Here is a 17,090-nt window from a genome sequence, read left to right as displayed (position 1 = left end):
TGAAATGAGCACAGTGCCAAGATCACAAGCAGAAATAGGGTAGGCACGTTTTGTGGATTTACCCCGAAGAGCAGAATCTGACTCATATTTAGCTCAGTACATGGGACAATAACCAGGTAAAATAGTATGAAATTACAAAATAGTGGATTAAGGTTGAATACCCAACAACCTTCTTGGCAGGAGAATCTCCCATACTAGAAAATAGTTCTCAGGAGAAGCAAAGGAAGCCTTGACATTTGACATAATTAAAAGGAAGGAGAAAACACACTACAACATATGCTGGTTGGAACAAACAGCATTGGCAGGCAGACAGACCGGATGATCTAATGAAAGGTTATTTGCCATATTTAACTTGCATGATTCCATACAATGGGAAAAAAAAAGCGGGCTCATGAAGATGGTTTCTGGCTACTAGGTGGACTGGTATAATTCAGGACACTTTTAGGCCACAGGCTGATGAAAAGTAAGAAAAAATTACTTTTATTCAGTCATTTAAAAGACAAAGCTGCTTCTTAAGTGGCAATTGTGGAAACATTAAATAAGGAAAAACATCCACTGCAGATGCTCCAGAAAGCGATGTCATTTTTAACAAGTACTGATGAATCTTGTCCAGCATTTCCATTTGATCAGGAACAGTATTTACTAGCTTTGTACCTGGTCTTATGGTTTGTTGGGGGTTTTTTGGGGGGTTTTTTTGTTTTTTTTTTTTTTCCCATCACAGGTATGTGAACCTCATGATATTTGCAGAAATAGCAACGCAGATTCTGCCATGCCAGATCTAATACTTCTGCTTTAGAAACGTAAAATAGCTTGAAAATGCAAAAGTAGCAAAGAATGTGTTATAACATAACCATTTCTCTATTCACGACCTTTCAAGATCTCAAATGTCAGTAAGTTGTTTTAAATCTTAGGACTGAGCATGATCCTTTCAGTTTACCAGACAAGGCAAATCCTCCCACTGCATATGTACAGTCGCTATGAGTCTGTTGTCTTTCATGACAGACTGCAGCTTTTCTCTCAGTATCAAAAATATCACAGCCTGTGTGGTAGTACATCTACTCCACTTGACAATCCAGGCAACTGTTTTAAAAACAGAGAATTCTGGGCTGAACAGCACATGAGAGACCTAGAAAAGTGCTGCAAATGCATTTTGATAACTCTTGGCAAGCTAAGTGCTTAACCGTGCTCAAGGAACTAGACTATAAATTATGCTGTCAACTAGTTTCAAGGGCACACTAATGACAACCAAGTATTGCCAGAGAACAAGTCAGTTCCCATCATGTTCTTTCCTTCTGGCCACAGAACAGAGGCAACGAGCTGGTAGACCAAGTTGGTTTCACAGCAAATATTCTTCCTCTTCCCTGAAGACATCCTCTTTGGCTAGCAGGGTTACTTTACAGCCAACTTCTGCTAGCAGCACAAACCATCCCCAACATGGGAAAAAATTTATTAATATGGATTTAATGGAAAAAAAATTCCATTATTTCTTTCTAAACATGCCTTCTCTTTAGTTAGTACAGAAGAACCGCCAGTATTCTCTGGATATTTACAGTCATTTCCTAGTTTCTTTTCTTCTAAGGTTTTAGGAGCTATTGTTACCTTAATTTGTAACCCACTGTTATACATTGTGTGCGATATAGACTGAGAGTGTTGGGAGACACTGTGTACTAAATTCTCATCAGAAAGTAATTCACTCAGTTTTAATACAAGTAATAACACTTATTATCAAGACACACCATCTAATAACTTAGTAAACTACCTCTTTTCATTTAAGATTACAACCCCAATGAATTTTCATTTTTTTAAATTCTCTTCAATAAAAAAATCTGATGCAAATTTACATCAAACTCCATAGACAAAATTAAGTTACATTCTTATTGGAGCTGTCTGAGAAATTTAGAAAGAATATTTAGAAAAATGAATCACAGAATCACAGAATCGTCTAGGTTAGAAAAGACCTTGAAGATCATCCAGTCCAACCATTAACCTAACATTGACAGTTCCCAACTACACCATATCCCTCAGCACTATGTCGACCCGACTCAAACACCTCCAGGGATGGGGACTCCACCACCACTGCCCTGGGCAGCCCATTCCAATGCCTAACAACCCGTTCTGGAAAGAAATGCTTCCTAATATCCAGTCTAAACCTTCCCTGGTGCAACTAGAGGCCATTACATCTTGTCCTATCGCTCATTACTTGGTTAAAGAGACTCATCCCCAGCTCTCTGCAACCTCCTTTCAGGTAGTTGTAGAGGGCGATGAGGTCTCCCCTCAGCCTCCTCTTCTCCAGACTAAACACCCCCAGTTCCCTCAGCCGCTCCTCGTACGACATGTGCTCCAGACCCTTCACCAGCTTCGTTGCCCTTCTCTGGACACGCTCGAGTCATTCAATGTCCTTTTTGTAGTGAGGGGCCCAAAACTGAACACAGTAATCGAGGTGCGGCCTCACCAGTGCTGAGTACAGGGGTAAGATCACTTCCCTGTCCCTGCTGGCCACGCTATTTCTGATACAAGCCAGGATGCCATGGGCCTTCTTGGCCACCTGGGCACACTGCTGGCTCATGTTCAGCCGGCTGTCAATCAACACCCCCAGGTCCCTCTCTGACTGGCAGCTCTCCAGCCACTCCTCCCAAAGCCTGTAGCGCTGCTGGGGGTTGTTGTGGCCCAAGTGCAGCACCCGGCATTTGGCCTTATTGAAACTCATACAGGTGGCAATGAGAAATGAGAAATACAACTTTAGTGAAATCTGCTTTGATTCTTTTTCCACCACTTTCTGTTCCCGTTACAGTCACAAACAAGTCAATTAACCTTCCCACACAGCATTTCTCCCCACAAAAACATGTACAGTACTGCCTGCCTGTTTTACAGGAGCACTAGGAGTTTCAGAACATGCAAAGCTCACTCTAACCCACTGGCAATCTCCAGTGCAAAGCTGTTACATAATTAAAGATGTGCAATGTTAAAAGCAGTTAGCAACTAATGACACATTTCAACATTAGTAACAAAATGTGTACACAGTCATGCAATAAAGCCCTTATTTGAAAAACTTATCAGAAAGCTCAGGAAAAAATGGATTCCAGTCTTGCAAAGTACACACACTTGGCTGATGATTTTAAATTCCTCCTGTGTCTGTGGGAATTCATAGTGCCCTGCATTTCACAGGTCCAGACCATCCGACACAGTGCTTTCTGCACATGGTATATTCAGGTCTCATAAGCATTCATGATTTATTCACTGAAGACATGTGCGCATTTCTGGTTTTTCATTACTGAGAAAAACACCACGGGAGATAACAGACTTGGATCCACGTGAAGTGGAGCAGTAACAGATAACAAGCACGTGGAATAGTTACTTTCAGCAATACTTGTTCATATTCTGTCCTTTAAGGCAGATAATCAGTTTTAAGAAGCCAAATGAACACACAAACCCAGATTATGTACAGAGTAATTGTAAAACTTGTGGGTACTTTCACAAGGCCAATTCAGACAACTGGAACTGAAAAAGAAATGGAAAGCCAAACAAGGTATGAAGCAAATTGGGCCAAAAAAATTGTCCCCATGTCCATGAATACCCAAAGCACAAACAAAACTCTTTTGACTATTTGGGCACATGATATTCTAATATCCAATGGGAATATATGGGAAGACATAGGAAAAGGGAGAAAATGCAAAAATTCCAAATTCCCCTATATATTCAACTACGCACATGTTAAAAAGAAAGTGCCTTACCTCAAGTTTATATGCCCTGTCCCTGCTGAGGGGCTCCAAAGGAAAACTCAGGTTATTCGCTTCTGCCAGGGAACGCAAATCAAAATAATACTTGGCATAAACACTGGAGGGAACATTAATATTGAACTGCAACAGCTCAAGAAACTGCCGTTCCAGCTCATTCCTGTAGAAAGAAGATAAATGTGAAAACATACTTCAGACTGTGCATTCTGAATGTAATTTACTTTAAATTGCAAATGGTATAAACCAAGTTCATGTCTTATTCTTGCCAGATGCAATTAACCTACCGTAAGGTTTGACCTAGTCTACCAAGTCCTGTCAGCATACATACACCAACGAGGAATATGAAAGATGCTGCACCTTGCAGCTCCTACTGCAACGCCAATCAAATCCAGACACAAACTTTTGCTAGTGGAAGGGCACATTTATCAGTTTAGTTAATACAATCTGGGAAAGAAAAGCTAGCAGGAAAAAAAATTTTTTGCAGTTTCTGCTGTACTTCCACTAGGTGGGTCTGCACACACAGCTGTGCAAACACAAAATGCAGACATGCCCTAAATTTGTGAGACATCTCTCATAAATGCTGCAAATTACTCCAGCACCTAAATTACTGGAGAACTTAATTTCTCACTTCAGCCTTTCATAATCAATCATTTAGAACTGGTCATGGGAAACCTGAATTTTTCAGCATACTGCCTTATCTTTAGGAACAAAATGAAGCAATTTTTCCCTAGGACATGCAACCAAAATTCACGGTGGTGATCATTTGCTTTTCAGTACCTAAACCAATGTGTTTGCCAAAATACCCGATAGGAACAGAGGTCCTATCTGAGCTCCCACTCCACGAAAACTTTGGTATAGCAATACATTGTTACCTACACCAGTACATTAAAAAGTATATTAAGAGATAAGCAAATCAACAAAATTAAGGACTGGAAATTTTCATAAATTGTGTGGTAACTAGACATTCTACATAATACTTATGCAGGAACATATGATATATTCAGAACAGTGATTTCAAGATATGAGAAATAAAAAAATAAATGGCTGGTAAAAGCTGTATATGTTTGCTGAAGAGTATAGGGACTGCACAGCTGTGTTACCAGCAGTACTGACTGACTATGATATTGCATTTAAGTTACATTTTGACTGCAGTGTAAGTGTGCAAGGAATGTGCAGGCAGTTGGCAATAGAAGAGGAAGGACCTGAGGATAAAAAGTACTGGTACACTACTTTTTCAACACTGATTTTACTTCTTCTCACTCCACTCTTTAATCGTAATCATTGTCCTTCCTTACCTTCACTCACTCTCTGCCAAAATTCTAAGTTTACATAATGATAAATATTAATTAACATTAAAAGACTATCTAAAAGCTAGATATGGACTCTTTGGCATAAATTCACACTGATGAAGATTCTAGTTTTAAAAAAATCCATGTTAAAAAACCTACATTTTAAGATGCCTACATACATGACTACAGGTATATACTGTCCTTCAGTCCTCCCAAGTTCTCTGTTAGCTTTTAGGCACAGTTCAATGTGCTGCTGTTGACTTTTATAAACTGAAAGGTCTGCATGATGCTTTTTGCAAGATACAGTTATGCTGAATGATTCACAGCAGTTGAAGATTTTGACCTACAGTTTTTCTGCCTTATTAATAAAAACAACGAAAGCTCCCATCTTGCGTAGAGCTAGACACTTCAAAATTGTGGTACTGTCCCAACTACCTGGAAAATAAGAAGGCAAAAAAATCCACTACACTAGGGATAGGAGGAAAAAAAAAATTGGAAAAACTGGCAGCAAGAATATAAACATCAGGTCAACAAGCACCAAAATCTTTGCTGGAGAATTCACACAGAGCCTCAAACACAAAGCCCCTGAGCCAGATCACCAAGTACCATATAGACAGCACAGGCTCCCCAAAGGCTTCTGGTTTTGCAGTTTGTGAGAAGCCTAAAATCTTTAAGAAAAGGTTAAGAAGCTAAAAACTTTGAAGACAAGGAGTCACCATAGTTTGGCTTAGGGAATATGCAGTGCAGAAAGAGGGCTGATGTTAGCATGGGAGCATAGGTCTGTCACGTGAGTAATGGTGTTATATAGCTCAAGCGCAAATTCTCACAGTAGCACCATCACATGTGTTTGTCAAAAACAATAACGTCTTTTTTTGTTTCCTTTCACACCATCACAGTATGCCTCATCACCTGTCTTCAAAAAAAAGCCCTAAGAATCAGCAATTTCAAAACTTGTATTTATAACCATTCCTGATTAATACTGTCATACGGCACAGTCAAACCTGTCAGTCTGCTTCAAGCTGTTCAGCACTCCAGCTCATGTCCCAACTTCAGAAATGCTTTAAAAGCTCCCACATTTGCCTTGGAGGAGGAGTGAATGGAGCGAGGCCCTTACTGCCACTGAATACCCGAAAGCATGAGAAAAGGATCAAGGGAAAAGTAGCTTAGCAAAACCATCCAGGAAACACTCAAAACAGTCAAGGAAGCATTCTCAGATTGTTTTGCATAAAATAATACTGCACATAGAAATGTGAAGGGCCTGATTTTAGCTTCTTGTCCCCCCTAACCTCTCCTTTTATTTTGGAAATCTCACTCTGCCTGGGTTATGTTGGAAAAGAATTATCATCAACCATCCTTACCGTAGCTTACAAATTTTAAAACAGATACTGAAATGGCATTAAGTGGTATTTCCCACCTCTATTTTGAAGTAAGAGTTCTCCTGAAAACTAATGAAAGTACCTACAGCATACCACAGCAATGCAGGCTTTGTGTTTTTCAGTTTGACTCGGGAACAAAACCTACCTTATTACAAATTGTTTGTTAACACAAGATTTAGAGATAACTTTTCTACTACTTGATCAATGACAGCTACTCACAATTTATAAGTCTTATCTAGTAGTGTATGAGCACACTTAATTTAAAGCAATCAGCTGACCCCTAACATTCAACCTTTCCCTTACAGATCATTTTTAGACCAGCTATATATCTGACAAACAGCAAATTATTAAGAAACCAAATCAGGGCTGCTTTAGCAAAAACGCTTGGTCTTTCACTGCTTTGAGATTGCAAACTGAGATTCAAAAACTATTCTGTCTGCATAAACATTTCTTCTCATCTCTTTCCCTCGTCTCAGAGTGGTTATCCACAACAGATTCTTCAGTGGCTGCAAGCCTGACTTACATGAGTTAAAGCAGAGACAAGTCTGTATACTCATTACAGATATTTAGCTCTGCTTAAAAGAGCTCTGAAACATGCAGATACTGTACTTTTAAACAATTTTATTGTTATTAGCTCTTATAAAAAAAAGGGGTGCACCAGTACACTAAAAGCATCACTCTCCAAATGCACAAGCCGCAGTGGCCTGTTGAGGCATCCAGCTCCCCCCCCACCTCCCGCCCCATCCCAGCACCAATTCCAACTGCAGCCCTTCCAGTACCGCTCTTGCACGCACACCTGCTCGGGTTAGGGCACCTTGGAAAGTGTCCATGGTATGTGGCTCAGCCCTGAACATATAGATGATACAAACCCCCAGCACTTCAGCCAGTCTATGGAATAGCTGCTAACCAGGGAAACAAAAAAAGCACTAGACTATTTAGTAAAATGAGCATTCATTTTAGTATTTGTAAACATTAAGATCTTAATTGTTTTTATTATTGCAGTTCTTTTTATTACTGTTGGAATATACTCTTAATATGACTCAGGAGTATCTAGCCAGATATCAACTCTCTATTCTCTTACAATATGCACTTCTTAAGAATGCCATCAGATTAAAAAAAAGGAAAAATGGAAATTTCTCTTTGCAAATTAGAATACTAGATTTTTAACATCTTGGAAATGAATTCAGCAGGATACAAGCGGAAAAAACCCAAAAGCACTAATTTTGTATAACGGCAACAAATGAGTGATCATCTAAGGGTCATTAGGATCACAACAATTTTTTTTCCTGCCTTACATGCTTGTTTACTGTCTGTAGGGAGAACTAGCACAACAGTAAATGTTGCTGAAGCGAATACGGGTCAGCTCATTGGATGTGGGGTTTTTTGTCAAGTCATACATTTAAATATTCTGCAGTCTGTTTTCATCACTGTGCATGAACGTCCAGTGGTAAAATACACTTCAACCAGAAAACAAAAATAATTCATGTCTTCTATGTAAGCAACTGTCAAGTAGACCTCATGCCATCTATCAGCATTCATCATGTCTAGATAAAGCGCAGATATACAAACTTCATATAATTTATCAGAGAACTTCCTGTCCTCCTCATACACACAGATCTTGGCATTCATTGACAAAGATAAACATACTGAACTCACATGTCTTCGACCGTGATATCTTTCAGGATCTGGCAGTAATCCACATTCCACACTGCCTGGTCATCCCAAACTTTGGATGCCAGTAGAATTGCACCCAGTACAATTCGCTTCCAGTTTGCTGGACAAATATCTATCTCTGCGTAAGTTAAAAGTCTTTCAAGATACACCTGTGAAAACACATTAAAATAAAGACTTAATCTATTTTGTTATTAAGTAAGAATTAAAATGAAAACTATTCTTATAAACCCACTCCGGCAATTTTAAAACAGTAATCTGCTCTCAAGAAGATTCTTTTATAAAAGCTTTAAATAAATTTAAATACTTTAATATTTAATAATATTTTTAACTTTAAATAATTTTAAAGGTTTAAATACATACATTTATGCCAAGCTCAAGACTGGATGTGATAAATTCATATTTTAATCGGCCTTTACCTTCTGATCATACCACCAGGAACAAACCTCTTATTTTTCTATCTGTAACTGTTGGTAATATAGTCACAAGTTGGAATTCAAATGATAGCTTAAATTATTAACATAATAATGTAAATAAACAAAATGCTGATTACTAATAAGGAAGGCAAGGATATGCTACCGATATTAGTTATTAGCTGTCATGCAAACAACTATAGTTGTAATTTCCAGGCAATCAGACATGGCATCATGTCATGTGGGGCCCCTCTAGTGAGCCTGTGTGAAGAGGTTCTATAGGCTATCTATAGGATGGACGGAGGAACAGTTACCACAGAAACAGCAAGCTGAACAGAGAAGAAAAGTATGTGCCAAGAAGGTAATTTGTAACAGCTTCCTCTGGACTGATGAGATCTGGAGATGAATAACAGTAATCCTGTTGGATCTACAAGAACTGACAAACTCAGGACACCACAGTCTGGCCCAATCTGTCTAAGGCCACCAACATGGGCTAGCACCAACCAGAGCTTGTATAACCTAGACCTCATCCAAGAGGGCAGTGGGTACTATTTACAAAGCCTACAGGATTATATACATACATTTGATGAAACAAGGGACCCTGGAAGGACTTTCTGAACACCTACCAAAATCTGTGGGGGGTTGGGGGTGCAGTAGACCCTCTGTTTCCAGACACAGGGCTAGGTTGCCCCCCCAACTGATGCTCTAGCCAGGGAACTATAGGTGAATACGTGAGGGATCCACAGGAGTAAGTCAACATGCTGTATGACTAGTTACCTGCTATTGAAAAAGGAAGCTGAATTAAATTAATAGTAACAGATTGATAAAATGTGTTCTAAGAAATACTGGTTGTGGGTGATTTGTGTGCCCCCCTACTCTATCCCCTGTGAGGGACACGGAAATGACAACAGTTATGAATATTTACATGTGAGGTAAACAAAACTGAATACTTCTGCAATCCACAACATTTGAACAGTTTACATACTAGCTGAGAAGACACATAATAAGTCTCCTGCTGCTTGTCTAAGTTAATGTTTTTAGCACCTAAATGAATAATACCCAAAGAATAGCTAATATATCAAAAATTCAATGTAGGATACATGCTGGTAACAATTTGAGAGGAAGGGGAAAGGCGGGGCGTAGGGGGAAAACTTTAAAACCTGAAACAGCTCACTTGTGATTTTCTATAAGGATGTGCACTCATACCAGCACACAGAGGACCTTCAGTGATTTGTGCTTCTGGAAAGGTCTAGCATTAGTAGAAAATATTACATACTTAAAAAAATAATAATTCATGTATTTTGAAGCTCGTATATTTTTAAGGGTCACCATTAACATCACGGACAATTACATCCTTCATATAGTTTTGTTCATTAATTTTCACAATTATGATATGTACAAGTAATTAAAGCTTGGCAACACGATCACTGAAAACACTAGACAGCTGTTGTATAATTTAAAGTTTTTAAAAAATATATATCTTGTGAAAAAAAATTAAATATCTGAATGCATATACACAGATATTCAGTCCACAAAACTGTCTCACACACTCTGCAGTATAAATGGCATACTGAGCAAGAAAATCATGGGAAAAAATACAAACGACACAATATTAGACAACTTTTGTTCAAAGTGGCCACCACAAAGTATAAGTTCTTTGTTTCCTACTCTTACTGAAGGAAAATAAAACTCAAGTTACAGTTTTGTAATGGTCACTAACAGTCATGTTACAATGAATTCATGTATAAAAAATACAAAATCTTCTCTCCTCGACAGACCACCTCTCCCAAGACACAGATCTCTCAGTCCACTGTGAGGCTGTTTCAAACAAGTTTCACTGAATTCTGCTGGCAATGATTTAAGGAAAGCCAGATGCAGTAATTTATTAACTTACTAAATTCTGCTCTGATTCAGAAACAAGACTTTTTACTGCCTTCACCGGCATGAAGGAAAAGAATTTGGTCTGCAGTTTTGTTTCTCTCCCGTGGAACTACTTGCTGTGCACGAAGGAGCAGAACTTGGAACTGAAAGTGCTTCAACATGACAAAACAGACACATTTACTACAACCAACAATTAGTCCTGATATGTTACTCTATAAAAATACAGGTTTCCATTTACTGAAGAATAACCTATTCTTTGTATCTTGTAATAGATCTTGTAATACCCTCTTCACTGCATTGTGATAAAAAGCAATTAGGTGGTTATTTAGATTGCTAGTACTCTTACAAGATTCTACATCAACTGACAGAAACTACCAGGAGATTTTATGAGATACTCTGATGAAAGTACAATATACATGCAAAATATCATACCTACCCGAAAGGCTGCATATTTTATAAAAACAGAACACTGCTTGGGATTCTGAAGGACCATTGTTTTGTTTTAAATTTTAAATACCTGAAGATATTCTTCTACAGATGCTGAAGAGAATTTACCTCTGCTCTAACAGAAGAAATACATGGCTACTAAAAAAACCAAAAACATCCTTTAAGATATATATGTTTTAAAATAATGTTGAAGATTTTTACTTACTAATTTAAAACTTTTTTTTAAAGTGGGATTATGACCAGTTTATAGGTAATTACTACAACCCATAAAACATTTAGAAAATATTTATCCCAAGTTTTGGGGATATCTGTACCTCCAAATAAACACTGGACTAACTTTAAACAAGTAACAACTAACTTCTAAAAGGAGTGTACATACAAAACGGTAGCTGCATAGAAATTGTATCTGGAAAAGCATCACCTCATTGATTCCACCAATGCCAAAATAGTTTCAATGAATTTTTTTAAATTATAGAATATTCAAAAAGTCTGAATAGTTACAGTATGTTGGATATTACAGAGTGGTCAAATAGAAAGTCTCAGTAAAAGACCTTTGGCTTTCTCATTTCCCAAAGGGTTCTCTGTTGTCTTAATAAGGAATTAACCTTAATCTTGTTTTAAACACTTTGGTGAACACAATCTACGTCATTAGGCATAAAAAGACAGGCATAATAAACGTTCAAAAATCTCTGTGAAAACAAAGTTATATTCAGCTATAAAGTCAGAATATTTAGAGCATGAGACTTCACAGACAAAACTGTTGATTTTTCATTTTTTTTCCTTAAAAATAAGAAACATTTAGGTAGCAAGATATAAAGCTGGATTTTTCAAGAGGCCAGATGCCAGACTCCTGAATAAGTCTTTTCTTCTTTAGCTATGATCTGCCCCCACTTGCCATTCTAACACTGAAGAAAACTATAACATTATCTTATAATACTGTAAAACAAAATATCACTAATTGTTCAGTAATTTATTTTCCTTCATAAGGAAGGCAAAACACTATCTAAGTACAAAATTACAAATTCCAAATTATGTGTCAAGCCCGTTACTGAAAACAGAGTTTTTGATTTTTAGTTAGACCATCACTCTGAAAAGATTTTGATGTATAAAATTTGGTATTGGAAGTTTTGCCTATGAAGGCTTTCTAAATGGTGTATGAGTCCAAAATAAACAGCTCAGTTGAAATGCTTTGAGAAACTAAAATTAAGTCCCTAAAAATAAGCAAATGGTCACTCCAAGGCAAGGGTTCAAGACAGAAACTGAAAGAAATGTGTATAAATGGCTGAGGTGGGAACAGTGCTGGAGACTCAAAAGATTCTCCTCTAAGTGGTCTAGTAATATTTGTAAAACCACAGAAATACAAAGCTCAATAAAAAGGTGGCACATGGATCTCACCAGGGTCTGCACGACCTGATGGTTCTATTTAAAAGACCACATTTTGCTTTCCAGGCAGCCTGTGTAAACAAACACCTTTCCCACTATATTGCACAAACAAACTTGTTCAACTTAGCAAGCAAAACTGCTCCTTGAATTATGAACAAACAACATTCCCTGGAGTTGTCCCCATGAAACAGAAGACTTCTTTAAAGCAATACACCATGCTAATGCAGGGAGCTTCATAAGCAGAAAGTGTGTGGAAGCCATAATATCATGCCATTCTTAAATTAGGAAATGAACTTAATTTGCTTTACATCAGTGCTGAATTTGACCCTTTACTGTTAATGCAAACCTCTTAAATTTCCACTTCCCACACACTGTTTTAGTAGATTTTGAATGAATACTCCAAATCTATAGATACACAAAACATACAAAAATCAGGAAATGGTATCCTTTCTTATGTGCAGCTCTAGCTTATAAAGAGAGAGAGAAAAAAGAAAAAAAAAAAACAAAGAAAACCAAGTAAGGATTCTGTTGTGGGCTCAAATTCAAATGCCTTCAGAAAAGAAAAAGCAAACTAATAAGAACAGATAAGAATGATATTGCAAGGAAAGACATAAAGGAGAATAATTCATAACAGCTGAACTTACACCTTGAGCAGATGAACCTACACTGAAGTTAAAAGGGATCATGAACTTGCTACTACCTTCCCACCAGCACATACTTGAGAAATGAGCTTTAAAAATTAAACAGGAGGTTGATAAGACACTATTCTTATACCACCTTCATTACCGTATTTGAGCATCTTCCAATAGCATGTTGAAGGATATGAATAATTGCTCTTGAGTCCTTGGTGATAAGTTGGGCTTAACTCCAGACATATGGTTTGCTGGAGTGAGGCTCTGTATCATCTTCCGATAAAACTGAAGCTGATAAATACCTCGCCAGGAGAAAGGCACTTAGTGTGGTTTCTGGCTCCTTACTTGAAAGTGCCTTAAAAGAGAGCATTTTGTTTCATTCACTTGCTGTGGCCTCCCTGACTCAGTCTTGGGTTTTAAGCATATGTGTTCAAGTAAGAGAAAACAGAAAAAGAACAAGACTTTTTCTCGCAGCAAACACCTGTAAAAGTTTATTGAGGTCCTCAGCTAACGTGGGAATTCACTGTACTCTAGGACTTGTCTTCCAAAGATACGCCTATGCTGTCACATTAGTGTAGTTCTTCAATGTCCAATCAAGCTCACAGTCTTCATTCTAGCTCTCTCTCACTCTAATTTGGAAAGAACCAGGTGGCTCTGCAGATAGTGCAATTTGGCAGAGGAAAGGTTGGTACATACTTGAGCTCTCGTGCTACTGATGTAGAGAATCCTCATACCAGCAGTATACACCCAGCCAAGTGAGCTCCACCTCCTGTGCAAACGTGAGAAAGTTCATGTTCCTGACAAATGGAGCTCTCCACCACTGTTCTCATCTCAGAGCATTTCAATATACTAGACCCAGGCCATGGTAACAGACCACACACCAGGATTTTGACTTGGATGGGATATCAGAGTAAAGGGAGAGGTACGAGTCTGCCATGCACTCAGCAGCCTACACTACTGAAGGGGGATGCTCCTGGCTGCTACAAAGATGTGCTGAATCAGTACAGACTTTTGGAGAAGGGCCAGGTGGCTCTCAGCCCATTTAAAGAAGGCTGGTGGGTGGTTAGTGACTACGCTACTCATCCCAAACAAACTCATGGCTGGTGGGAGAACAGCACCTGCTTTTCCTGGCAAAAGCAAGTGAGTCTTCCCACACACAGGCAGGCATGCTCCACCTCATTTAAAAAAAAAAAAAAAAAAAAAAAAAAAATCACTGCAAATGTTGACCCTGTAATGGTAAATGTGCTATATGGAAATGCCATTGGTATGCAATTATGTCCATACATTGAATAGTGTCTTAAACACAGGGGTCATTTTCTTAAATACGGGGTTTGTATCAAACTTGGGATTCTGCATGCACTATGGGGTTCAGTGTATTTGTGTGTTGTAATGAATTTCACTGGCTTAATTTTCAAAAGCAAAACACTTGCAACATTTTCTTTAGGACTAGATACTGTGCAGCCATATAATAAAGCTGAATTTTAAAAGCTCACTGTAGAAAAGAATATTGTAACTCGCATCCCAGAATGCTGGAATAAATTTACTTATATGTCAAAAGACCAAAAAATGTAGATGAAACTATGTGAGAAACATTTTTTTTTTTAAGCAGAAGTCTGAAAACCTCATCTCCTCTGGATTATTTTGGCAGGTGTTCATTTACAGAATCAGAACTAATAAAAGATAAAATGAGCTTCTAGTATCTAGAAGACGTAAGTTAAAATAAATACCATGATTTTCCTCCACCCACTTTTAACAGCTGTATCCATGCTTAAGAATGAAACTAAAGCTTAAAACAAATTGAAGCTGTTATACCAATGTTACTTTTCCTCAATTTAATTCATCCTTTGCAATGCCTCTTCTAAAAGTATGCTTTTGTGGCAAAACTTCTGCATACTTCTCCACTAAACGTTCAAAAGCTGAATTCCAAAAAGCCTTAATTCAACACCTAGTTCTCCTCACTTTAATAGCTCCCAAGAGCCATCTTCATCACACCTATCACTACCCACTTAGTTCTATGACTGTACATTTATAGATTTTTTTACAGAATTATAACAAGACTATTTAAACAAAATATTAAAGTTACAGATGTGACACTGGCAGAAACTGTCAGTGGCTTCAGTCAAACAAAATATCACTCTGAATTTTTCCCAGCTTGCAAAGAACAAGTGTATCTCAATGTTAATACCAACACCACTACAACCTTCAAAACGCATTTGTAACATAATTCAATCCCTAGTTGAAACGAAAATGCAGTTCTGATCTGGAAAATACCAATAGACATTGGTCCATCAATACATTTTTACTTACAAACTCAATACCTCAGGGTCTGATACCTCCATTATTAGTCCACTGTGTTTCAGAACGAACCACATGGTTTTACATGAGTGTCAGTCTAACAAGCTTTGATGAGCAACACTTGCATTTCATTGGAGACATTTTAGTAACTTGAACACATGCTGAAGATATACTGCACAGAGTTAAGATTTCAAAAGAGCAATATTGGATTATTATTTTCCACGTCTTCCCAGACTCGCACCAAGATTTTGCAATGACTGACTTTGACACTTGGAATATCAGTAAATTATTATTTAATCATAAGTGAAACCAATCAGGTGATTTGCCTTTGTTAAGAATTAATTTCTCTGAATGAAAAAGAACTTAATTCTATTAATTAAATAAAATTATCACTCCATGGGTATAGATAATTCCAAATTGGCTTTGAGTTCAATGAACTCTGGAGAGGTTCATTAGCTTAGATGCAGCACCACAGGAATGTAGTTAAATGGCTTCCAAAGTCATTTCAGGTCCAGCAGAGGTACAGAACTGATTTGTTTCAGCACATATCTTGAGCTCATAAATCTGCCAGACCTGAAATGACTACATGCTGAGCTAGTTTGGATGACTCTGATCTTGACTCCCAGGACTTGGACTTGCAATAGCATGGTGGTAGAAAAGCATTTAGACATCCATTATCACCACTAGTCCTGGTGGGCTTTATTTATCTAGACAGAGAACAGTAACATGGCACAAACTAACAGGATCAGCAACAGCATCCAAGCTCCAGCAGTGCTGCTCCAGCAGGGCCACTGCTGAGACAGAACTAATCTGTGGGGTGATTATTTGCAGTTGGGTGAATCCATCCTGGACTTCCTGAGTGTCTGATAGTAACCACAGCAGCCAGTGTTGTCCCAGTTATCCAGGATGTTCTGCTCCCCATGATCCTGGATATCAGAGAGTTGGTTACACAACATCCCAATCAACAGAACATAAATCCGTTTGAAGAAACTGAAAACTAAAGATAGCACTGAAGAGTGCAGTTCTAATTAGTGCGAAACAGCATCTAATTTTTTCCATCTCAGAGGACATTATAGCATACTTTATACATTATATAATACTCTCAAGTAGAAAGAAAAGTTCAAATACTGGAGAAGGTTTATTCCCTCTTTTATATTTTCCTTCAGGAAGATGTATGTCAAATATGAAAGTGCCAAATCATTTCACTTCAGTAGTTCATAAACCAAAGGAATATTCAGATTTTATTAAAATTTTACTATGGGGTTCTTCTAGAAGTTTTGCTTCTCTTTGTTACTTCATTTTGAAGCTGTTCAATATTAACCTCCAATGTGCCACTGATACCTCTTATCACTGGAGTTGCAGTCTAAGCACCCAAAATACCGTAATTCTTTTTTTAGGCTTCCCTAATACAATGAAGCAGGTTTTCTATGGAGGTTATGAAATTTCCATCCTTGGAGAAATCCAGAATTCAACTGGGCAGGCCGTGATCAGCCTGATCCAGCTGGTCATGCTTTCAGCAGCAGCCAGACCAGGCTTGACCTCCAGGGGTCCCTTCCAACCTAAATTATCCTGTGATTCCATCTGTCTGCAGTACTGGAGTTTCCTGTGCTGCAACACGTAGAGGTCAGAAGTTGTGCACTGCCTCCAAGGAGGCTGAGTGGGAGTCTCAGCACACTAAAAAAAAAGGGGCAATCACCGAGGAATGTCACTGACATTACTAGAACAATTCTGAATTTTGAGGCAGCAGCAAGAGCAAATCATCTTTTTCTCATGCTGTTTTTATATTGCTTTATGTCAAGGTCTATCTCTATTTTAGCAATAAAGCTCTAGTGGCTTTAATTATTTCTCATTCGATTTACACTGCCATAAAGGAGACGATGGTTTTGGTATTTTAATTACCATAACTGAGAACCTACAAATGAATATGTATTTGCAAAAACTTCATTCCCTCCCTCTCCCATTTAAATTC

General features: G+C 38.0%; 1 protein-coding gene across 2 annotated transcripts in view; it reads right to left on the bottom strand.

Annotated features, from left to right (window-relative positions):
• Nucleotides 1-17,090, bottom strand: part of CCNY (cyclin Y) — a 130,382-nt gene that overhangs the window by 6,041 nt on the left and 107,251 nt on the right. For both annotated transcript variants that reach the window (XM_074867782.1, XM_074867792.1), the window contains 2 exons: nucleotides 8,056-8,222; nucleotides 3,732-3,894 (listed from right to left, as the gene is read on the bottom strand). In XM_074867782.1, coding sequence (XP_074723883.1) covers nucleotides 3,732-3,894; nucleotides 8,056-8,222 — 330 coding nt within the window. The remainder of the gene's footprint in view (nucleotides 1-3,731; nucleotides 3,895-8,055; nucleotides 8,223-17,090) is intronic.

The sequence above is a fragment of the Strix uralensis genome, chromosome 1, assembly GCF_047716275.1.
Source record: "Strix uralensis isolate ZFMK-TIS-50842 chromosome 1, bStrUra1, whole genome shotgun sequence".
NCBI lineage: Eukaryota > Metazoa > Chordata > Aves > Strigiformes > Strigidae > Strix > Strix uralensis.
Note: the sequence above shows the minus strand (reverse complement) of the source record. Positions and strands in the feature narration are given on the sequence as shown.